At 40.4% G+C, this 25,041-nt stretch overlaps 1 protein-coding gene across 5 annotated transcripts in view; it reads left to right on the top strand.

Moving 5' to 3' along the window:
- The window catches only part of LOC149775445 (required for meiotic nuclear division protein 1 homolog), a 69,729-nt gene that overhangs the window by 22,148 nt on the left and 22,540 nt on the right, over positions 1 to 25,041 (top strand). For all 5 annotated transcript variants that reach the window (XM_089944134.1, XM_089944136.1, XM_089944135.1 and 2 more), the window contains exons 6-7: positions 15,995 to 16,095; positions 22,779 to 22,918. In XM_089944134.1, the coding sequence (XP_089800260.1) occupies positions 15,995 to 16,095; positions 22,779 to 22,918 (241 nt within the window). The remainder of the gene's footprint in view (positions 1 to 15,994; positions 16,096 to 22,778; positions 22,919 to 25,041) is intronic.

Here is a 25,041-nt window from a genome sequence, read left to right as displayed (position 1 = left end):
AGCTCCACTGTAGTAGATTACACCAGAAGACAAGGGCAACCAAATCCAGAAGTTGGAATACAAAAGTACCAACCTTTGTCACTCCATTTCACGATCCAAAATCCTGGACAGTTAATGCTTTTTCATCGAACTAAAACAGATACATGCACGTTGCCTCCACTTCTCTAATCTAGATGTGTCATTGCATAATGAGTCAGCAGATTAGAATATGTACTAGCTTGTTCAAATCATCAACAGAACAGTGTAGTCCCTGATTCTCTGCGTTTTTATTTCCATGCTTTATCACGCAAAAGGTGACTTTATGTCATCTGCCCATCTATACATACTGCAAGGGTAGAAGAATCCATTACTCAGGCACCTGGGATGAATAAAACTTAATGCCAGGCAACCATTTTTCCCTCTTTGAATGCCTGGTCAGGTGGCCTAAAATATTAGAAAATGATCATGCTGAGAATTATAGACTAGAATTTTTATATATTTTCAAGCAGCACACATCTGATCATTACATTGTCCTTTTTGGTACCCACAGCAGGGTGCCTGAATTATCTCCAGATAATTCCATAGCTAATTATTGGATGATTCCTGTCAGTGAAAGGCCCACTGATCCATAAGTATTGGCTCTCCTTATCTGATTAATTAATTGTGGTGCATACTATGAGGTCCGCAGCTGAACCGTTAAATAATTATGACTAGCGACTCTTTGTCTTTTGTCAACACACCAGCATATGGTAGTGGTATTTTTCACTCTTTCATCTTTGGTCTGCGACATTAAAAAACTGTGACCTTATACCAAACATTCTCATTGGTTTGTTGAAGAAATATGTATTCAGTGAAGAAATATGTATTCAGTTGGACATTTGTCAGTTGTTTTGGTTGGCTAACTTAGTTAAAGGGATATGACATGTTTAATGAATCAAGGCAATCACAGCTGGTGTTGTACAATATACTGGCTTGTAGGGCATTGGCTGCAAACAAAAGTCCCATATGAAGGCTTTACAGTTCATGTTATTGCTAATCTGATTCTGTCAATCCCTGTGTCTAAACTATCAGATTAGTCATACCATGAACTGAAATGATGATAAACTAAAATATGGAGCCATAAATGTGTACCATCATGTTGGTGAGGTCACCTTATAGTAGAGTGTATTGTATGTAAAAAATATTATTAAACCAGTACACTGAAGTCCTTGACTAAATGTGTTTTAGATCAAGGATGTGTTACATTGGGGTGCTTTATAGTGAGGGCCACAATTTAATGTGGTGTTGTGGCAAGCAGGTAGTAATAACTAAGAAAAACATGGGGAGAATACTGCTATGCAGCCAGTATCTAGTTCAGCTATGCTTCATAACTAGGTTTATGCTGCATACACTTTGGCACATGCTTTATACCAACAGCTTCAGTAGAACCACTAGCAGCAGAGGGGGCGAATCCGACATTTTGTCCAATCGTTATTTTGCTTAATTATTACTTTCTGCACTCAGCGGATCCGGTGTAGTCAGCGCCTGGTAAAAAAAAAACGACGACGTCGTTGGGGGATCGTCGCGTCGTCATTTGGTTTAATTAACACCTTCTGCGCGTCGATCCCCAGCGTCGTCAGCGTCCGGTAAGCACATCGACGACCGCGTCGATGTCATCGCCCCCTCTGCTGCTAAGGAGTTGTTTACAATGAGGGTCTTTATGATCTTACAAACAGAGTGATCACTAACTCCTCCTCCTGTAGATCAATTAGGTTATTTGACTGATCGGTAATTCTAAAATTAATTCTCGTTAAAAACCGATTATGGCATCGCATATAGACCGGATTAATCGGACTCTCAATGATCAAAAATCCCGGAGGGGCTGTTGGTGAAAACGAATAAAGGATATACCCCTGTTGAGCTTGATTTGATTGCTTGGTATTTACCTGGTAACTCCCTTCGATAACATCACACACTAGATTAATCGCTATCACCGATGCGATATTTACGTTGTACGGGGCGATATGCCTACCACCATCTCCGTTATCGTGTTTGAGGATATAAGTTGATGGACCGAGAAAATCATTAAGAGATTTTCTTAGTTCTGGTGCGTTGTATCCTGAAAACTTTAAATCGGGTAAATCGGCTTCTGTGATATTATACTCGGTTAGGAGTTTTTGTTTATTACCATCGCTGTTAGCGGATATTATTTTAACGATTCGTTCATTGATATATTCCATGTCTGATATAAGTTGATTTAACACCTCAACGTGTTTTCGTGCTTTTGTTTGCCGTAGCTGTTCTAGTTGTGAATGGTAAATATAATTAATCTCGGCAAACGCATTAGTGATATCATCTAAATTAACTGTTAATACGACGATCGATTCAGGGGTTTTGTCATACTGAAAATACCACTGCATGGCGTCCATGTCTTGAAATATAAACCTGCTGGGTAATGACGTGTTTTTCATAATAGACAAATTATCTCGATACCCGGGATTAATCTCATGATACGATTTCACATTCGTGTGCAAGTCCTCGGGTGGATTCTTAGGCCATCCTAGTATGGTTCTTATTGAACTGTTATAAATATCAACCATATACCCCGGTGTGCTTATTTCAATCGTCGACGATAACGTCGGTTCATGAACCGTAATAGCGATTTTTGATTCCTTTCCTGTGATTGATTTTATCCTGCGTTGAAATTCTTTATTGATTTGTTCTATTTGGTATGACCCAGTTGGTATTGTAACCTCATTCCAGTCTGGGGTCCCATCGGGCTTATTTGTCCATGCAAAAACCAGCGAGTTATTAGGTTGTTGTCCGTTAAATGCGTCCGCTCGGATATTAGGCCAACTGTGATATACTCGCAATTTTGCCAGCGCTATTTCCTTCACTGGAACCGGCGATGGGAAGTTCACACTGAATTCGGGTTTCGTTGACGTTATTGATATCATATTTGTTTGTACCGGAGTGGTGTTCTCCGCGATCCGCTGAAGTAATTGAGACCCTTCGGGGTTCAGCGACATTATTATTATTCGTTGTCTTTAGTGTCTAGTTTCAACAACCAGGTGGTTCCGGCTTCCAGTTGAAAATCCTCGATTTTTGACATCGCGGAGCTATACAACTGGACCATCGTGGAGAATTCAACATCGGATACGAACAAATTATCAATCGATAACGAGATCAACCCGGATAATTTCAAGTACGCGTCGGATACTATTTGATGTTTTACTGTGTACTCGTTGAGTTTTTTCTGAAAACACGATGATATCTTCCTAGTGATTGCGTTGGCGACTCCAGCAATTGTTGTCATTGCGGAGACAGCGATTGGAACAGCGATCGGGGCTATCGTGGTCACCGTGGATAAAATAACACCGGCGCCAGCTACTATACCCGACACCGAGTACACGACCGCGTCGATGGCGGTTATTTTTCTGCGGTATTTTTTTATTTTTGCGCGGTATTGTTCGGAAAGCGTTTTCAAATTCGCGGAGAATTCTTTTGCGGTATCGAATCGATATTGATGTGACGTCGGTGATACCTCTGATTCAATTTCCTTGGTGGTCATTTTTATTTTAAAAGAGCTAGTGTTTTTAATTACTTAGATCCACTACAAATTCCGCATACCATGTGATGTTTGTCCTAAATAGACTGCTATCAACGGCCTTAATCACAAACCGTTCAGTTGCGTCCTTGTCTATAATTGTTGATATTGTATTGTTAAACCCGGATGAACTCGACGATGATATACTAAACTTCGTATTTGAAATCAATGTCAATCGATAAATACCCTTAACAGTTGCGGTGATATCTACTGTATTCTGTGTAGGAGTCCAATCGAATGATCCATGCTGAATTGTGTATACTGTGTTGATGATATTCTCATGAGGGATTTTTATTTTTTTGAATTTCTCTGCTATTCTCGGTAGTCCGTCTTTAGTCGCTTCAATAATAGATTTGAGTATTTCTATTCTCTCTTCATGCACGTCTATACTTTTTTTGTTCGCTATAACATTATCGCCGAGTATTTCTATTTTCCCTGCATGCGCGTCTATATTCTTTCTGTTCAATATTATATTATCGTGGAGTATTTCTATTTTCCCTTCAGCCTCGATTCTGAGCGTTGCTATTTCCTGTCTATACGCAGTGATATCATTTATAGTTATTGTGATTTCATCCGGTTTGATATTTTTTTTACCAAAGAATTTATCAACGGCGCTATCAATCCTGTTAACATTTTTTCGTATCGGGGTAAATTGGCCCGACAGCGTCGTAAACTCCGAAATAGTATTCTTTATTGTTGTAATATTTGGTTCGGTTACCGGCGGGGTCCCAAAAAAACTAGCGGTAGTGAGTTGTATATCGGTTACCAATCTATCCAACCTTATAAAACCGTTCTGGGCGGATATTATCCTATCCGTTATCATCGATATGTCTTCACCCGGTTTGAGTCGTCCGTCGCTGGTATACAACGCGATAGTGTCTTCGGCGACATCACGCTGTCCTATTAAAACGTCATTCAGTGACACATTACTGGATTTCAATTTACCCTGGCGGTCTTGAAACACAACTATTTCGCCCGGGTCAACACTTGTGAAATTCAACGTATCAGCGATTTCATCCTCGATTAGTTTTTTTATGTCATCAGTGGCGACCGTTTCCGTGGGCTTTTTCAGCGCCGAAACCGGTCGTCCCCAAATATCAATCATCGTTATTGTAGAAAAAAACGGAGTTTCTAATTAACCCGCCGGGCCTCTACGACCCCACTAGTGTACTCGTTTACAACCACATGAGGTGGTTTTCGCGATGATGAAATCGCCGCGAGTACGTTCAATACTTCACGGCCACATATCGGCGGGTCGCTTAACTGCTGTGTTGGCAGCGTGGAATAAAAAACCCGGGCTGAACACGCCCGGGCTGAACACGCCCGGATATACCGCATGAACTCTTTCGGCGGAGCTAACCCGTATGAATCAAAATAGACGATTGCACGCGGATCAATCGCGTATGCAACCCAATGAGTTCCCGCTCCGGAGGATCCATCGAGGTTAATTATGCCTGTTTCAGTATTCCTTGGGGCCGCCGGTAATTGATCCCTCATAAAAACACCTCTGAAGTTTTTTATCGCTAACGCGTTTGCGGCGTCTATTAAATCAAAATTAGACATTGCAGTCATAGACTCAGGAGTCATAGACTCAGGAGTCATAGACTCCCAAGTTAATAAACGGTTCCCGGTAGTCTTAGACCCTTTCCCGAGTACCATGAATACGGGGTTCCCGGTAGTCTTAGACCCTTTCCGGCCACGGGTCGTTTTTTTTTGTAGCCTTTCCCGGTTGCCTTCTTCAATGCCATCCCCGCCGCGGTACCAACGGCTCCTAACGCCGCCGCCTTAGCCACTGCTGGTGCGGCCGCGGCAATCAATGCCGGAATCGCAGCTAACAGCGGAAATATCCCACCGGTCTTTTCCATGTTTTTAATTGCTGCGGCTGAAAAATCTATTTGAACACCCTTTTTATTCTTCATCGCATCACTGAAATGTTTTATTTGACGCGCCGTCAACGATATCTTATGATTACCACCCGCCATCTGTGACGGCTTCAGCGTTATTGTGGTTCCGCATTGTTTAGCCGACTTTGATCGTAATTTCTTAACTTGACCATCAGTCAACTCTACACTGACGACACTATACGACATTTTATTGTAAACGCGTTTTGTGCTTTCAATTACATGTTTTCCACTGGTGCATCAACGATTCTCATTCGTCCACCAACGCCTTCTAGCAGCATTGATTTATCGCTGAGAATGACAGCAACCGCTCTATAATTAACACCACCCGGGGCTATACGAGCTCGGAAGTGTATATCAACGACGGATTGTCTCGTTAAATCAAGATGTTCCAGCGAAAAATAATAAATCGGATACAGGTTTTTAAAATCAAGTTGTGATATTTGCAAACCAGTGTCGACGTTTTGATCACGACACATATACGACAGCAATCGATGATACACACGTGCGATATGGTTGTCGCCGTAATTAAGCTGTATATCCTCGGATGGTTCCTGTTGTCCGTTTATTCTCAGCGAAACATCCCTGACTCCTAATTGATCAAATATCATATGGCTGCGTTCTTGACTGCCCAATCGTTCCCTATTCTGCAGCGCTATGAATATATGACGCGGGGCTGAAACACCCTGTTTTGATGCCAGGTGCCATGTAAACGTATCGGCGACGTTATCCTCTTTAGCATCAGTTGTTACCGCTAGCCAACTCAACAACGATTTCCCTCCCTGTTCCATAAATGCTAACAATCGTGCTTCCGTGGAAACTGATGGAGTCAGCACCGGCATCCACAATGCCATTTTAGTTAAAACAACCTTACCGGCAGCGACGCCAGCAGCATGCCATATTGCATTGTTATCATCGCCCCTTCGCGTCAGCGCGATTGTGTGCTTGGCCCCATAGATGACTTTTCTAACATTTCTGCAGAATCCAAATATGTGATGGAGTGGAATCGCGCATGAAAACTGTCGGCGTGGTCTTTGCAACATCCCTACTCGTGTTGCGAATCCCATATTGTAATTATCGTTAAGACTTTTTATAATATTGAAATTAGCGCCTGGTCTTGCTCTGCGGTCTGGATTGGCTGCTTCAGCCTGTGGGTCAGTTGCGGTATCTCTTTCCACCAGCACGTTAACGTACTGAAGATGGTCAGCGTTATCGGTGGAGTCCTTCGCAAACATCATAGATGGGCCCGCCGATCTTGTATAATCATCCGAGTATCTCGCCAACCCAATTATCGTCGTTGCAACATCAACCTCGCGTTCTATTGATTCAATTTCTCGCCCGTCAATAAGATATCTGGCGCTCTCAAATAACGCCATGATACCGTTGTTGACGAAGCCAACTCGAACACGATGGTCATCTGCGTATGGTGCATTATCGGCGGCATTTGTCACGAGTTCTCCCTCAATTTCGATAAACGCTTCACACGGCAGAAAGTATTTACTGGTATCTTGGACCTGAAGTTCAATTCGCGATCGTAGGTCAGGTTGCGCTGCATAATAAGAATAATATTGATAATCACGGACAGAATCATCCCTGCGCACTGGGGCGTCCATATCAAACGCGGGGTCAGCGGTTCGCGCAAACATTCTATTATTTATCATGTTGATGTTTTCAATTGCGATTTTTTCGTCGTAGACCACTTCCCGCTATCACGTTCATGAGCGCGTTGGTTGCAGCATCGGCGGATGGCGAAGTCGCCAACGACTCTAGTTTTTCTTCCACGGCGTTATTTATTACTTTACTGACATTTGCAGGCATCACTGTCGTTGATGGCATCTGTTTTTTTCTCCTGGATTTCACCAATGACATTAGTTTGTCCCGCGCGGCTGAAAGCGCCTTTCCGGCAACATCTCCAATGGCACTAATACCCTTATCACGAATAACATCAATAGCCTTCATTCCTAATTGTTTGGCTAACGGCGCTACTTTTGGAGCCATTCTTGTAAATAACCCCGCAATGGTGCTACCGAGACCATCTCCATAGTACGCGCGGTAAACAGGCAATCGCGAGTTTACCACGTAGACGAGTACTGGTTTATCATGGTTGTAGTGTATGATCATCCTTATTAAAAACACCAGTTTTCCAATTAATCATCCACGAGTTCGTCTATGAGCGTTCGATATGCATTAATGTCCATAATACCGCCTGCAAATAACCGCTTGCAAATATCAGCGGCCTCATTGATTATTTCCGGAGAGTTATTTCCGGCTCGTTTTCCTCCAATTAGTACCTCTAGCCGTGATATATCACTGAGAACACTGCCAGGACAGGTAACGCCGTAGGATTCTTTACCAACAGAGTATCCTTTTCCTTTTTTTGGTGTTATACTCTTAACTTCCTTGTGGAATTCATCGTAATCGGGATCACCACGATGTGGTAATGCTTCTTTATGTTTACTCGCTAAATACACTATTCTTGCCCAGTCCTTTAACGACTTTATATTTTTCTCGTAACCGCTATTGATATGCTTCTTATCTCGTATGCTCTTAGCAAAATTGTTGGCAGCAAAATTAATTCTTCCCTGTTGCTGAAGCCTCTAATTTGATCTATTGTGCTCTTCTTGAGTATAACACGGGGTATATTCTCCTCTTTTTCTTCCGGTTCTCTTGCGGTGGCGCCTAGTTTTTCTTCTGGTATTTCTTCTTCTGGTATTTCTTCTTCCGGTTCTTTCGCAGCAGCACCTAGTTCTTCTTCATCAGCCATTGTAACATAGGGTTCTTGTGGTTCCGTTATAGCGAGTGGTGGCGGCCTCCGTGTTGTAGCAGCCGCTATTTTTGCAGGGAGTGTTTCTAAAGACTTTTTTGTTTGTTCGGTCTGAGCCGCTATCTTTTCAAGCGCATCAAGAACGGGTACAGTTGCCGCCGTAACATCCTTAGTCGCTTTAGTTACCGGGGCAAAGAGTTGTTCGCTTCCAACGGCAAAATCAGTTTGTAGTTGCTGCCGCGTTTGAAGTTGTTCTCGGACCCTGTCTCGTAACGGTATGAACTTTCTAAGCGCTGCTAGCCGCTCTCTGGCTAGCCGAGTAGTAAGTGATTCGCCTACCATTATTGCAATTGCGAAGCAATTTCTAATTTCTCGCCGGAGTTTTCGTCTATAATTCTTCTAATGTTTTTGATTTTACTAGAAATCTCCCTGCATCGTTCATAAACACGTCCAAGTTTTTTTCGTATTATTTCAACGGCAGTAAATAGTCCAATGAATGCATTTGCGTCATTGTGGTACAAGTTTTCATTGATCGTATGTTGTAATCGTTTTATAAAAAAGTACTCGCGGGCCAGGGTAAAACGCCCCCGTTTCGATTGTTCGTTAATAATCTCATAATCGGATAATATTTTTTCACTGTCGAGACCATCAGATAATTCAATTCCTTGATTTTTTAATTTTGAAATCTCGGCTAATATATTATTGATGTCTTCGATATTCATTATTCTTATAAAACATCTTGTTTTTAAATAAAAAAAATGAAGCCCGCGTATAAATCCCGAGGTGTGTTAACCGTAGGATACCGTTCGCACTGTCATGGTGACTTCGTCAGCGCCACAGGCGCCGGTGGCCTTGTCACGGTGACTTCGTCACTCGCTAATTTCTGTTATATATGAAAATCGAATTTTGCATCCGGTCTTTTTTGAGATTGCTGTTTGACATACTCGTTCTGCAACAAATCGCACTGCGGGCATACAAATATCAAAATATTTTCCTGCCGCATTCATGGAGTGAAATGTTTTTTCCTCGTGCGTTGTTGTATCAAATGACTTTACGGGTTTTGCTTTCTTTGGGTATTTACCGGTTTGGCCTTTTTTGGTATTTTGACTCTGCGAGACAGCTTGCAGGTTTGTAAGAGAATTATCAGTCTTATTACTATTAATATGATCAATCACAAGTCCATTCTCGATTAATCCGTGAAAACATTCATAGATGATTCTGTGACAGAGATATTTCTTCTTTCCGGCACTAAACATCAGATACCCCTGATTACTTACGGTACCAACCGGCTTCTTCAGTTTGCGGTTTCTAACAATACCGTCGCGAGATGCCTCGTAATTGACGAGCACAGGATGCGGCTGAAATTCTTGGTCCATTTATATAATAATACTATTTGTCTAATTTATTATTTGGTTTAATTATGAATCTTTCAACGTAGTCTTGGGGGTTTTTGATGATGGAGTCAGCGGTGGGGTCAATGACGTTGTTTTTAATTCGCTTGTCATAATAGCGTTTTAGTTCCCTGTATCGCTTTCCGCCACAATTAATACACAACTGCGATTTTCCTCTTACACCGACGTGGCAAACCAAGCACGGGAGGGGACCAAGAGAACCATTACGAACGCTTTGTAAATGATACCCGCAGAATTCACCTCTACATGATTTATTGCACGGGGTTATCGACCCAATCATCAACCATTTGCAGTGATTCATTATACTATATTCTTTCATTTAAATACTTGTTTTAATTATATGGATGAGTTCGAGAGATTAGCAGCAATTAAGCCCCGGAAAAATATTAAATTCAATCTCGATAGAGTCCTCAAGGACACACCAAAAGCGTTAATAAACGATAGAGCCCTGTTGAGTAAAATACGCGATTGTATTAATGAATTCAAGCGTGATGGTGCATCTCATAGTTGGTCAACATTTCGAATTGATGGTGTTGTTGATGCTACCATGAACGACAACCGCGCAGCAACGATAATATCACAACTTGACGGTAAAAGGTATTTCTTCAGAGTAAAATTCATTGTCCGGGTGGAATCAGGTGATTGGATCATACGTGATAAATTTGAACCAGTTCTCAGCGACATGAAAACAGTCACTGTCAGCCGCGACTCCAAGCCGGGGTTGTTAACCGGAATTGACAGACCATACTATGAACGAGCGTATCCTGAAACAGCAGTTGTTTATGGAATATACCCGTTAAATAAGAAACCTGATATCGGAAAACTGAAACCAATGAAACAGTCAACGGGGATAAATTGTGTAGCAGAACGAGTAATAGAACATTTTACAAATGCATGTCGAGGAAACAAATTGACTGATTTACGACGTAGCAAAATCAACCAGTGGGAACTAACCGTAAAAGAGCGTGGAGCAACCATCAGCGACATAGCGAGATTAGAAACATCGTTGAGATTTCCAATAACCGTTACAACGATAACCGGTGAAGTATTATACGAATCAAAGTACAAATCAAATGGGGCCCCAATCAAAATTATTGATCATAACGAACACACATGGACGCCCGCGATCACAATATTTCCACGGGATAGAACAGTAAAGTATATCCCCGAAGAATTCCTGGGAGAACAATTCTCCCGGGATGGTTTTCTCGCGGAGAGGAAACTATTTGATGCTATTGCTTGTTTGTGTAAAAACGACCCTGTATCAGTGTGGTTACTTCGCAGCGCTGAAAACGATGCGGATACCTTTGATCAGTTTGTAAGACCAAACGGCGAATTATATCGTACTGAAGCATTTCACAACAGGATGAAAAAAACCGCCATGGAATTTGAAGAGCATGATGAACAACTGCTAACAAATTGTTTTACGATTCCATCGGTTGTAGCTCATGTTGCAGCAAGGAAAAATGCGTGGAGACCAACGCGCAAGGAATTTCTGCCGGATATACAATCCAGTTGTTTGGAATACTATCACGGTGGACTATGGAACACTGAATACAACCGCGACGCTATGATCTCGGTTGATATGGTTGCCTGTTATCCAGCGAGTTTTCTCGGGTATGGATCCGCAGCTGAGTATTTCAAACGATTTGGACACCCCAGACATGAAATGACTCGTGTTGCTATTAATGGACCACTGCCTGATTTTGATTTAACGGGATTCGCTCGCATAGTATCATTTGAATTCACGGCAGGACTCCATCACTGTTGCTATATTTGGATCGGTAGACACATGGCTGAAAAGAAGTGGCTGCCAATAGCGCTGCTACGGTATATGATTGATTGTAGCATGCTAGTTTCGTTGATTGTCAGTGACGCAATTATATCATACCGGGCGCAGACTGAAGTCTGGTTACCAGAACCGGAGCGTCTAGATAGCATAATTGACGAGTCCAGAGCACACATCGATGCCGACGAGGAATATATCATCGAATGGTCCAGGAGGATATTCAACCAACGAAACCGCGAGGCAAAAGATCTCGGTAGAAGAATAATTGGTAAGTTCACACAAGGTGGAAAAAACCACGACTACAAACGATATTGCTCACGGCTGATTATAGATGACGCAGAATATGATTTCGTAATCAAGGACGCAGTGGCAAAAAATAGATACGTGAACTGCAAAACAGCTTTCTTGTCCAATGGAACGAGGTTGGGTACAGTTGTTATCTACAGCGACGGAGACAGCCCGGCGTATCCACATTTGAGGGCGTCTATGCTGGGTTATGCCGCTATCAATTTATTCTCGATGATAAATAGATTCCCCGATACCGCGGTTAGAGTAGCCGTTGATTCGTTTTATGTTGACGTAGCGTATAAGGAAAACGTAGCCGAGTTTACTAGTCCGGACGAGAGTTGGGGTACATGGAGAATTAAAAATGAAATACGACGCGATTATTCCCCGTCAGCAGATGTCACCGTTGAGAACAACTACTTACGCGGTGATAAATTGTCAGAATGGTCTAATGCACCACCGTGTTCTGATCCAATTTGTAGACACAAAACAGTTTATTTAAGCGGCTGTGGCGGGTCGGGAAAGACGACTCGGGCAATTGAATTATTTCGAACGCGGGCAAGTATAATCGTGCTTACACCGACCCATAGACTAGCGCGAGAGATAAAACAACGAAATGTTGACGCCGTTACTTATCACAGCTTTTTTCGATACAGCGGCGGTGAGTGGACTCCTGATCGAATGGGTGAAAAATTTATTCCCGACATTATCATCTGGGACGAAATATGTACTGTTTCGTTAGATACTTTACAAATGTTTCTTGAGTGGTTGCTGCGCGCGAATACAGCGGTAATCATGTGTGGGGACCATGGCCAACCGCCACCATTTGTCGGCGAGGGTCCACATGATTGGTTAAAGGGTATTGTGGACTATTATGAAGAAACCGATACTGATTACCGAGCACTTGATGAACAACTGCGCGAGGTTAAAAAACTAATCAGATTACAGCCGGATAGAGTTCAATGTGAAATAATCCGCGAGGTGATTCCGGAAACGCCGTTAAATGAATTCTGGGAAACATGGAGACCAAACGATTTGATTGTAGCGAGCAGAAAGATAGTCAGAGACACACTTCAGCGGAAGTTGTTTGCGTTGCATAAGGAAAAGTTTCCAACGCGTCCAGTGCCGTTGTGTTATAGACCCGCGGACACACGGCGGCAGAACATTGAAGTTGAAATTCCAGGCCGGACAGCGTCGGGGACAAAAAAACAAATTCTCGTGCTGAATGATATCGTGCTCGTTGATATCGGTGTCGTCGAGGATGCGCTACGTGCTGATAAATCCCCGTGGACGCTAGGATACGCAACAACAATACATTCCTCGCAGGGACTAACCATCACGGACACAATTGTTTGGATGGTTGATAATCGCATCGAATGGTCGAATCTAGTCTATCTTGCAGTGTCCCGAGTACGGAGAATAAATCAGCTTCGAAGAATTGTTGTTGACGAAGTCAGTGACGGAGTCGCTGACAAGGTCAGTGACGACAACGACATTATCGATGCAAGCGTCATTGATAGAAAACTCTCGGGTTACCGCCAACAGGATAAAAAAAAACAGCGGCGTTTTGATATTGATGCCGAATTAATAATCTCGCTACGACAACAACAGAATAATCACTGCGCGAGTTGTAATTGTGTAATGCGCTGGCGTTATTCGGATAAAGACGCTCGCCAATTTACCGTGGACAGAATCGATAACAGTCTCGGTCATGTTAAAAACAATGTGAGGTTGACATGTCTTGAGTGTAATAGACGCAACGGCGCTAGTTAAGACCACGCGGGGGTAATTGAGTATCGTCAGGTATCACTTGTAGTTGCTCGCGTGTAAATCCGCGCTGAGGAGCAGTTGAATCCAGTCTGTAGATCGGTGGTCTACCAGTTGATCGTGTTATCGTTGATATGTTATGTGTGGTAACACTCCAAATAGGATCAGTAGCTCTTTTTTTACCGCCTTCAAGCTCTCCTGGTTCATATAGATATCTCACGGTGACATTGCCGAGAATCGGCTTGGAAACGCTATTTATTTTTGATTTTCCGGGTATATACTCGTATTTAATCGCGTCGCTGGGCTTCATGTTGATTGCTCGGGTAATCTCGTTATTTAACGCTGCAATTACACCTGGCAACCTTTTAACCCATTCACGAGATCGTTTTTCTTGGATGAATTCCTTCGCGTATTGATATCCAAATAACCGTTCAGCGAGAGTCCGATTGAATCGTTCAACAATTGCCTGATCACGATGTAGCGCAGTATGACCTCGTCGTACCGCGACGCTATGATGTTTCAGCGTTGATAAAACAGCGCCGCGAAATTCACTACCAGGATCAACTTGTAATAGATTTGGCCAGCGCAGAGGACCTCTTCGATAAATTCTTTCAAACGCAGCGGCTACTTCAGTTGCTGACTTTGTTTTTAACGGCTCCGCTTGTTTGTATCGACTCGCAACATCAACTACGGTTAGCGCGTATTTGTAACCGTTGTCATGCGGCAAAAATAGTATATCAGCCTGATGAACCTCATTAGGTACGCTGACATCAAAGCGCGAGAAGTTGATTTGTTTAGGCGGTGGTAGATAGATTTGCCATATAGCCTGTTTGGATAACCAATTAACCGCAGTGGTCTTTGTTACCTTTGCAGCGCTTGCAAGCTTACCAATTGCGGCCTTCCCCTTCCAGTATCCTCTCGGAGAATAATAGATGGATTCCATGTTGTTATTATAAACGCTATCGTTTTCAATTACCAGCTCCAGAAGCTCCGCTTCCAATCATTAATTTACCTTTCATAGCCGATTTTACCAACCATGAGGCCAATTTTTCTTTGACGGATTTATCAGGAATAGCATTTAATGCGTGAATTAATTTTACATCCGCGATATCACGCTGTTGCAGATCGCTACTTTTGTAAGCAACATCATGAGCATGACACGCCTTATCAATAGCGTTTATTGGATACTCACCGGGTTTGGGCTGATTTTGATCATCGAGTCTAATATCTAATCGTGTTCCGGGGCCACAGTAGTTATATCCTGGGAGGTGTTTTTCTCCTGGATACTTTGCCCACGGTGTTCCGGGGAGTTTTGCCAATTTGGCTGCGATGTCACCTCCTCGCTTTTTTTTAAAACATCCCCGGGTTTAATAGAAATAAATCTAAATTTCTTTGTACCGCATTGTACACACTTACCAGTAAGCGCCGATCTATTATTTCTTGTTGTAACGGTTGTCATATCATTTGTGCCAGTACGCACTCTACACTTTACACAATATAGATCCATAATTTATGTATAGAGACATGAATATAATTGATTTTTCGGCGACTAAAACAAGAGAACCAGTTAAGCATGTTGCAGCGTTACCAAACTCGATCCGGATGATTATCATCGGACCATCTGGATCCGGCAAGACGCAATTGTTACTCAATTTAATAATGAGATGGATGAAGTGGGATAAGTTGTATTTGGTTGCTCCTAGCGTAGATGATCAACGATGCTACGAGGTGTTGAAAGATTTCAACGAGAATGCATCAGCGATCGCTAAAAAAAATGTCATCGAGTTTATTACAGATATCAATGATGCACCAGGTATCGATGATATTGATGGCGATGTTAACAATCTAGTCGTGTACGATGATGTTATGTTAGACAATCAAAAAAACCCAGCTAGGATATTTTCCAGAGGCAGGCATAAAAACACTGACGTGATATATGTCACTCAACGATACACTCAGATTCCAAAAGTAATTAGAGACAACTGTAATATTCTTGCTGTATTCAACGGCGTTGATACACACACGCTACGAAATATTTGGCAGACATGGTGCGGCGGTGACATGGACTTTAATGGTTTTCGAAACTTTTTTAGTCGTGCTCAGTCGACCCCACATGGATTCGTAACGATAAATTTACATGATCCTCGGACACGATATCGTATCGGACTTGACCAAATATTCGGTTAGTTGTAACTAATTTTCATTGTAAATAACTCCTTAGCAGCAGAGGGGGGCGATGACATCGACGCGGTCGTCGATGTGCTTACCGGACGCTGACGACGCTGGGGATCGACGCGCAGAAGGTGTTAATTAAACCAAATGACGACGCGACGATCCCCCAACGACGTCGTCGTTTTTTTTTTACCAGGCGCTGACTACACCGGATCCGCTGAGTGCAGAAAGTAATAATTAAGCAAAATAACGATTGGACAAAATGTCGGATTCGCCCCCTCTGCTGCTCCACTGATATGACTAACTTTGAGGGCTGATTGTTGTTTCTTTATATTTCAGAGGAGAGAGATTCTCAGATTTGCCAAGAGGTTCACAATAAATCCCTACAGCTCACAATTAGTTATGCAAGAGAATGAATCTATGGAGGTAGTATATTCTACGTAAGTATATTCAAGCCAATTTATCTTGGTCGCCTAGGCTAGCTTGTCTTCTTGCCTATATTTGTGCTAGCATAATCGCCAAAGGCATTTAAGTATTTCAGATGGCAATTTAGTAAAAGCAACCAATTTAGCTATTACAAATGTAAAGAGTCATCCTGCTATATATTGAGTTAGTGGACATAGTCACTGTCCACTGCTGTTTTAAAGTATTGTTGACTCAGAGGTTGATTTACTGCTGTAATTGAATTCATGAATTTATCTTTGAAATGGGTTGAAAATGTAAAGCATGACTGATTTTAATTGATTTTATTACACAAAGATTGACAAATTGTATGCTGTCAATTTTTTTGTGCCATATGTTACTTAAAAATATAATTGTATTTTAAGCTGGTTTAGTTTTTATTTTTCCTCTCTATCTATATAATTATCTATCCAATTTGGCTTGTTTGTTTTTCCAAAATGCAACTCTGACTCACTGACCACAAGTCACCCATTCCGACAGATCTGATTTTGCAAATTACACCTTGACTTAATAGGAAGATCAAAGAGAAATTGACTTTATGTACTCTAAAATGCTGGGGGGAGGGAGGGATGACTTATAAATGAGTATATATGTTTATAAGTATAAGGTTTGACAGCACACCAGCTCAATCCTGGTTATATATGTAGTCCTGAGTAAAATATATGTAGCAAAATATGCTGACCATGCCAAAATCTCGCAGAAGACAAAGCCCTTCCAACTGAAAGAACATTTGCATCATGACACTTAAGATTAAACGTAAAGATGTTGCAAAACTCCAAAAATAGGCATAAAATAAAATGGTGAAGGAAAAACTCCAAAAATAGGCATAAAATACAATGGTGAAGGAAAAACTCCAAAAATAGGCATAAAATACAAGGATGAAAGCAAACCTCCAGACTCCAAAAATAGGCATAGATAACAAGGATAAAGTCAAAACGCTGAAAATAGGAAAAATGAAAGGATAAAGGCAAAACTCTGAAAATAGGCATAAGTTAAAGGCAGAACTCCCAAAGTAGGTACAGAAAACAAGGATAAAGGCAAAACTCAAAAACTAGACATAAAATACAAGGATAAAGGCAGAACTCCAAAACTAGGCATAAAATATAAAGATAAAGGCAGAACTTCCAAAATAGGCATAGAAGACAATGATAAAGGCAAAGCTCTGAAACTAGGCATAGAAAACAAGGAAAAAGGCAAAACTCTGAAAATAGGCATAGAAAACAAGGATCAAGGGAAAACACCAAAACTAGGCATAAAATACAAGCATAAAGGCAGATCTCCCAAAATAGGCATAGAAAACAAGGATAAAGGCAAAACTCCAGAACTAGGCATAAAATACAAGGATAAAGGCAAAGCTCTGAAACTAGGCATAGAAAACAAGGAAAAAGGCAAAAGTCTGAAAATAGGCATAGAAAACAAGGATCAAAGGCAACATAGAAAGGTAAAGCTTTAAAATTCGAGGTCAGAGTCTTCCCACGTACTCATCACTCATTCAAAATGTTCAATCAGTTAAAACATAACAATGGGATGCATTCCAAGGCAAAGAGGTTACCTTTATTAGTTGCCTTTTACAGTGTGCAGGAAGACAGATCAGGCCTAGTATGCATCCCAGATCCCATAGGGTCATTCAAAGATGAGTGTATAGACTTATTATTTAGGACACATATTCACAAAAACTCTACAGAAAGAATGCTTGCTCAAACTCAAAATTGCCCTTGTCTTAAGTCTAACTTTTGTTAAATTTGTACAAAACGAATAACATATCTTTAACAGGCACTAGTACCTTAAATTGATTGCTATCTTTTAAAATTTTGTGTTTCATTTAACTTTTTATTGCAAGCTACAAAATTTTTTATTTTGAATGGGCCCGCATGTTGAGGATTTCTCTGTCAAATACAATACCTGATCACATTAAGATTAGGTAACAACTCAGAAAGATGAATTAACACCTTTCCATCTATATAGCAGATAGACAAAGGGAAGTAACTCATGCAGATTAACTCCCCATGTTATGCTGAGGCAGTTACCTCTATCCTGGATGTTACCAGTTTCATTCTTTTACATACAGCTGTGGATAGTGTGTCAGAAGAATCATTTGCAATTTACAGTCTGTTTTGACCATCCAGGATTCAGTGGCATAGTGAAGTCAGAAAGTTAATATACATGGTGTATACAACATTTGCATTTTTCCCAGTGAATTTATTTGTTTGAATCTATGTATTCATTTTTCTTCGTCATTATTGCTTATGTGGTATTGATCTGTGACACAAGAATAATTTTTTTTGCACTGCAAATTTTTATTTTTAATTATACACTTCTAAGGTCATCTCAGCAATGCAAGTTTGTCTATTTCAACAATTTGGGGATTTGTTTGTTTTTACTTCACTCTTTCTTTACAGAAATTTCAATCAAGTGCAAGATGTGCAGATTCTTTAAGTCTTATAGGACAACCACAAGACATGCCTTGTCTGCACACTGTAAGTCTTATAGGACAACCACAAGACATGCCTTGTCTGCACACTTTAAGTTTTATGGGACAACCACAAGACATGCCTTGTCTGTACACTTTAAGTCTTATAGGACAACCACAGGACATGCCTTGTCTGTACACTTTAAGTCTTATAGGACAACCACTGGACATGCCTTGTCTGCACAAAATGTTCTTCCTCACATCCATGTAGCATGTGGCATTTGGGGCAAAAGACGCTTGGTCCATTGCCTTGAAAATGAAATTGAAGAACCATTTTAAAAAATGCCATACACCAAGTCTTCTGGACATAAAGTATGCATTCATCTGAATTCTGAATTGCTTAACAGTTTATGGAGAATGTCCAAATGCTGCCCACACCATCAATGAAGATACCTAAAAACAGAACTATGGTGATAATCTCTTAAAATCCACTTACAGCTATGCCAAGAAGTGTCACTCAAGCTACATTGGAATCATGTATTATATACATTCCATAGCCAGTTCTGTAATCGAGAATGCTGATATGCATGTTGGACAAAACTAGGAATTTTTTTAATTCAGTTTGGTAACCCACTGAGCATAAGTCCCTGTCTCCACCCATTCATGGACTTGAAAATGTTAAAGCCAGGCATGCAGGATTACCTTCGGACTTTGCCTGCCAGCTAGGTCCTAAAGTTATATATTATTTACCAGACATCATTCTGTCTTCTAACCCACAGTTCTGGGTTATCAGTATACAGTTTCAGTGGTTATTAATCTGTTATCTCAGATTGGCAAACAGCTCGTCGCTCAATCATTCCTAAAGGAATGATGTCCTGTGCCCAGCAGACCACCTTTGCTGGCTGACAGGCTAGCCATCCATCCAGACCAGTCACATCCATTATGCCAGTACATGGCAAACCAACATCTCTTTCGGAGCCATCAGGCCCAGTCCAACTAGCTGCATTGTACCAGCATTCCCTAGTCAAACAACTCTTTCCATGCTGGACATAACTTTGCTTCCCCCACCAGCACATCTGATAGGTAGAGCCTTTTTTTCACACATGGTGATGACTCAACATCATGACTGCCACACAGATGACTATTCCCCAGGATACAGTACATATAAGAAGGTCCAATAATCCTGGTTGATGAGGGGGTGACATGGACTTTCCAGAACATTCCAATCCAACCATGGAAACAATTGAATCTGAGATTACAGAAATTATGTAGTGACTCACAGCTAAAATATGAGATCCCATTAATTTGGGGGCCATCATTTTGCAGAGTCAGTTTCCCGCAACTTTATCACATACCAATGTTTATAATTTGGATGTGCCTTGCCAAGAGAAGGATATTACTGCTGTCAACATGTCTGCTACACTCTGTTAAATAGTGGACAGGCAAGTGTTGATCATGCATTTATTTGCCCAGCCTAAAAGGTTTTAAGTAACACTGGGAATCAGTATGCCATAATGTCAGTGCTGTCGATATTGATGCTCACACACAGTGGTGAATGCTCTACTGGCCTCTTGCAACCTTGCCTTGATAAGAAGAGATGCTCTGCTGTGATGGTCTTTTCCTAAACCTCACCATGCAGCAAACCTGCTGTCTCTACCCACTGGTTCCTCCTCTGGTTTGGGGCCAAATTGAGGAGGTGAGAAAGCAGGCGGCATAGGTGTTTTCCAGGCTGGAATAGGTGACATAAAACAGGTTTCAATAATTATCTCATCACACTACCTTAGGATGGCTTTCTGCTGCCTCCAAAATCCAGCTCTTCCAGAAAGGCGAAAGGATATTTCTGTCTACTGGTATATTTTATATGCTCAAAGGGAAGCATCTCTTACAGGCTAACTCCATTTCCTACCTGCTAGGTGACCACCGTTATACCTGGATGTATTAGTGTTTACTTTCGCTGCAGTATGCCAGGATGTCCTCCAGACAATCTAGTTTAATTTAATCATCCACATTTCTTTTACCATGATACAGTAAGTCAAAATGTTGTTTTATTTCAGTTGTATACATATATGTTTTTGGTATATGCACTTGTTTGTTCCTCTTCATTACAGAGATGACAACAAAGTGAAAGAAGTGTGGGCATGATTAAAAGTTGTAAAGGATAGACACGAGACATATCTATAGAAACAGTTACACGTGCATGTACTTTGGTATGAAATACTTGGTCCAGCATTTTCAAAAGCTGCTAAAGGGCTGGAGAAACAAGCTTGTTTAACTAAACATAATGTCCATTAGATATTGTCTCCACATGTACCTTTTCTAGATGTTGATATAGAGTACAAACAAATCTTTAACGTCTTGTCACAGTTACTCAGGAACATTGTGTCAACTTCCTCCCTACTTGACTACATGCATCTGGCAGTTTTTTCATCTAGCAGAAAAGGCCGCCAATGATCATTGTGGTTTAATTATGCTTTCCCTCCCCTTCAATTCTCCGCTTCTGTTAGGGCATCAAATTGAGGAGGAGAGAAAACAAGAGGCACAAGAGTAACCCTTTAACATTCAGTGCAATCTACACTCTTGATACAACCCTGTTAGGGAACATGCAGGAGAATAGGGAATTTTGCTTGAAAATTTTCAGTGATGGTTCTTGGCAATGATAGGTTACGTGCTTCTAGTTTTGCAGCCAAACAGGGAGAGGAGAGAGAGGAACAAAGTTTCCCCTACCCAAGGCCTTCCATCAATAATCAGTGATACACCATTACACCCCCCCACTGGTGATTCACCAGATTCACCAGACTACTCCCTTTTCATCAGATTTGGACTAACCATTCTCATAAAACAACAGGTCATCCAAACCAAGTCAGATGGTCTCTGGATTTCATTATCCAAACCTCTCCACTTTTGTTGACCTACATTCATGAAGGATTTTTATTTTAAAGAATAATTTTGTGAATTTTTTTCACTTACATGGGCATTGCTTTTGTGACATCTTACTGTGTGGTACTGCATGGCAAGTACATCCCCAGATACATGGAGAATATATATGGTAACTGTCAAAGCTGTTCTTAAAGGTTAGAACAGGAAAGCAAGACATAACCTCACAAGCACTGGCCATTTGGCTAAAAGTGATTATTTTGTGCTCTGATATCTCAGTCTCGGGTATGACTCTGAAGATATCGGTTTTTTGAAATACAGGCAATTCCAGAAACTTTAAATGTAATATCCCAATTCTTTTCATAGAAGAGTCAGTTGGGTGTCTCATTCACTCTGCCTTCTCCAGCTGTTGTTTTTCATGACATAGCCTCAGAAAGGGGAGCTGAATCTTGATGGACCACAGTTACCAAACACAATTCTTGACAGTACAACCAAAGTCCCAGACATGACCTTGAAGCTTTCTCTGGATTTGCCTGGAGAAGCTTTTGCGTATGAGGCAATAAGCAGGTGTAGGATCCCACAGGGATCACCATTGCAGGTGTATTAACACATACTCTTTGGTTATTCAAACATCATAACATTTGAAGTTCATCCTTCCAATAGAGCAGTCATCATGTGTGGGTAGAGGATGGGGGCTCAGACATTTCTTCCTTCTCTTTACCTGTTCTCCTGATGTTAATGTGATTGGGTGACGTATTTAGTGGAGAAATTAAATTTATTTGTAAATAATGATTCTTCACAAAAAGATATCTATTCACATTACTATTAATCCCTCCCATCACTCTCTGCAAATTCCAGCATACTTTTATAGGTTTTACCTAAGCTTAAACTGATAACAAACAGGACATGGGAGGCCACCTGAAGGAACAGGTGAAATTAATTGCTAAGCATTACTTTCTTTTGTCTATGTGACATAGAGGTGGAAAGATGGTGTTTTCAGTTAGTGCTGGATTTGGAAGTAGTCAGGACTACATTCATAATTTTCATATGGTCTATTAAATATTTTTGGAGAAACATAATTTGCCCAAAAAATTCCTTTATCATGACTATGGTGCATGATTGTAGAGAATTGTTTTACAATGCCAGTATGTCAGTTATTTATTGTGACAAAATTAGACAGACAATCAGGTATATTTTAACAGAATGGATTACATCAGATTAATATAATTTGATTTTGTTGTCTCACCTGTGTCAGAAAATTACTTGACATGGTTTATCACATTTGTGCAGTGGTGATAGCCGCAGCTATCATTGATTAGAACATGAAGTAAAGAATTGGTGATCTGTACAACCTGTGTATGATTGGATTCATTTCAGGTCTACAGGGCTGGTAGGGGATAAAATTTATATTAGGGAGAGAAATGATGCAGGGACGGAAGAAGTTCTACCTGATGATGATGATGAGACTTCTCAGATTCTGGAAAAATATACATTTTCAGATGCTCTCTCTCAAGCAGGTACTTAAATTAGCTAACCCAATAGTTATGAAATTGTATAAAATATGGAAAAACTTATTTTGGTCAGACGCTTGTGTTACGATAAAATCAGGGGGTTTTTTTTATGGAGTGCATAAATTTTTCTGGATTTGTTGCTGTGAACTTTAAAATCCAAAGAACTACTAAAATAAAATGTCTAAAATTCTAATATCTTTGAAGACATTAAGACCCCCTTCCTACCTTTAAAGTATAAACCCCTCCTTTTTTCATCCGTGAAAAACATTAAAGGGATAAAATTTATATAAAGGAGAGAAATGACACCCCAGTGCTAGACGTCACTATAAACTGCCACACTGCAGACATCATAGCGGTATGACTGAAAATGTTTTAAAGCTACGTTAAAACTCCAAATCTCAACACACACACACAAAGTTGAATATGCTATAGTATAGACCCATATCACGATCACAAGCCATTATATTATATATATGCGGTGGCTGCCTGTGCAGAGATTTTCTTGCTTCTCAGGAATATGCATCAACATGTTTGGCATTAAGTTTTTCTCAACATTGTTTTGTGTTTCATGCTGTCTGAATGAGCCAGTCAGGGTTTCTCTTCGTGCTTAATTACTTTTCATTGGATAAGACAGACACTTTCATTGCTGTGTAGGAGATTGTTACTTTTTGCTTCTGATGATGTATATTTTTGTTTATGCATATGAATGAACAATGAGGAAGTCTTTGCACAGGATGTTAGAGGTGGTAAATGATGGCTTGTGATGATAACCCAGATCTACCATTGTGTAATGTGCCATTAGATCAGAGTCTAAGCTTTTTATGTCATGTGCACCATATAGGTATACTGTCTGTCATTAGAGTTGGGTACCACTATCCTATACCGTAGTATAACACGGTATTTCTTAACAGACCAAAATATGTTTCATGGTATACTGCAATTTTATTAGGGACTAAGAATACAGTTTTATTAAGGACTAATAATACAGTTTTATTAGGGACTAAGATTACAGTTTTATTAGGGACTAAGAATACATTTTTCAGGTGCAGGATGGACCTGGGACTTAATTAATTTTTTATAATTATTAAACAAATTTCTGGTGGTAAAAAAAAACAGAAACAAATGTCATTCTCTTATTTATAGCAAAAGAACACCATATTATTTCATCATTATTAGGAAAAAAAATCTGGAAAAAAATTAAAATAAAATATCTTGGCTAGAAATAAAACAACATCATATCCCCCACCCCACCCTATTAAGTGGTCAGTAGATGAGTTTGTTTTGTGTTTTTTAATTGTTGTCATGTAAAACTAAGTAATTTGGGATGATTAAGCCTGCACTATACTGACACCTTGCAGAAGGCATGGTACTGACGTTAGAGAGCTTGTTGATAAAAATAGGAAATATTGACAATGAGGAATACAGTTTGCTAGTAATGATATTGATTAAAAAAAAGCTGGGAAAGATTAAGTGGGATGCCAGCACCCAAGCAAGATATCGTCAGAAAGTACTAGTAAACACAAAACACACTGACTCACCAAGCTAGAAAATATATAGTGAAATAGAGAAATTATGTAATATTCAAACAGACAACAACCATTGTTCTGTTTTTCTTAGTATGATTACGAGTCCTACAAAGGAATGTCTGTCCTAAAATATGCAAGTAAATAACTCAAATATAGAAGTAGTTATATTTGTTTTCTTCTTTAAATCTGAAATGTTTCAAAAAGTTGAATTTGGTCTGGTTATCTTTAACAACATCGTTTTTAACCACTATGTTGATATATGACAGATATCAAACATGGATTTAAGATTCATAAATAAAATTATATAAGTAACATCTGAAACTAAGTTGTGACAAATATAATTCTTTTGTAATACATTTATATTTTGGGGATTATTTTGTTATTTAAAATGAAGACATGCTTTAATATCATTAACTTCATAATAGGACTACTCTGCAACATCTGTTCATTTTCTGCAGATTGGGGGGGGGGGCACCGAGTGGTCTAAAGCACTCACCGTTATGGATCATTGTCATCTCACCTCTGTCTGGGTTGGTTTAAGTCTCAGGTTCGGCCAGTGTGAGTATGTGAGAAAGCTTGCCAGTAGCTTTTTGTGGGTCGGTG

This window comes from Sinohyriopsis cumingii, chromosome 19, assembly GCF_028554795.1.
Source record: "Sinohyriopsis cumingii isolate HCF-2022 chromosome 19, ASM2855479v2, whole genome shotgun sequence".
NCBI lineage: Eukaryota > Metazoa > Mollusca > Bivalvia > Unionida > Unionidae > Sinohyriopsis > Sinohyriopsis cumingii.
The sequence above is the reverse complement of the archived record's forward strand: the minus strand, read 5'-3'. Positions and strand labels throughout refer to the sequence as shown.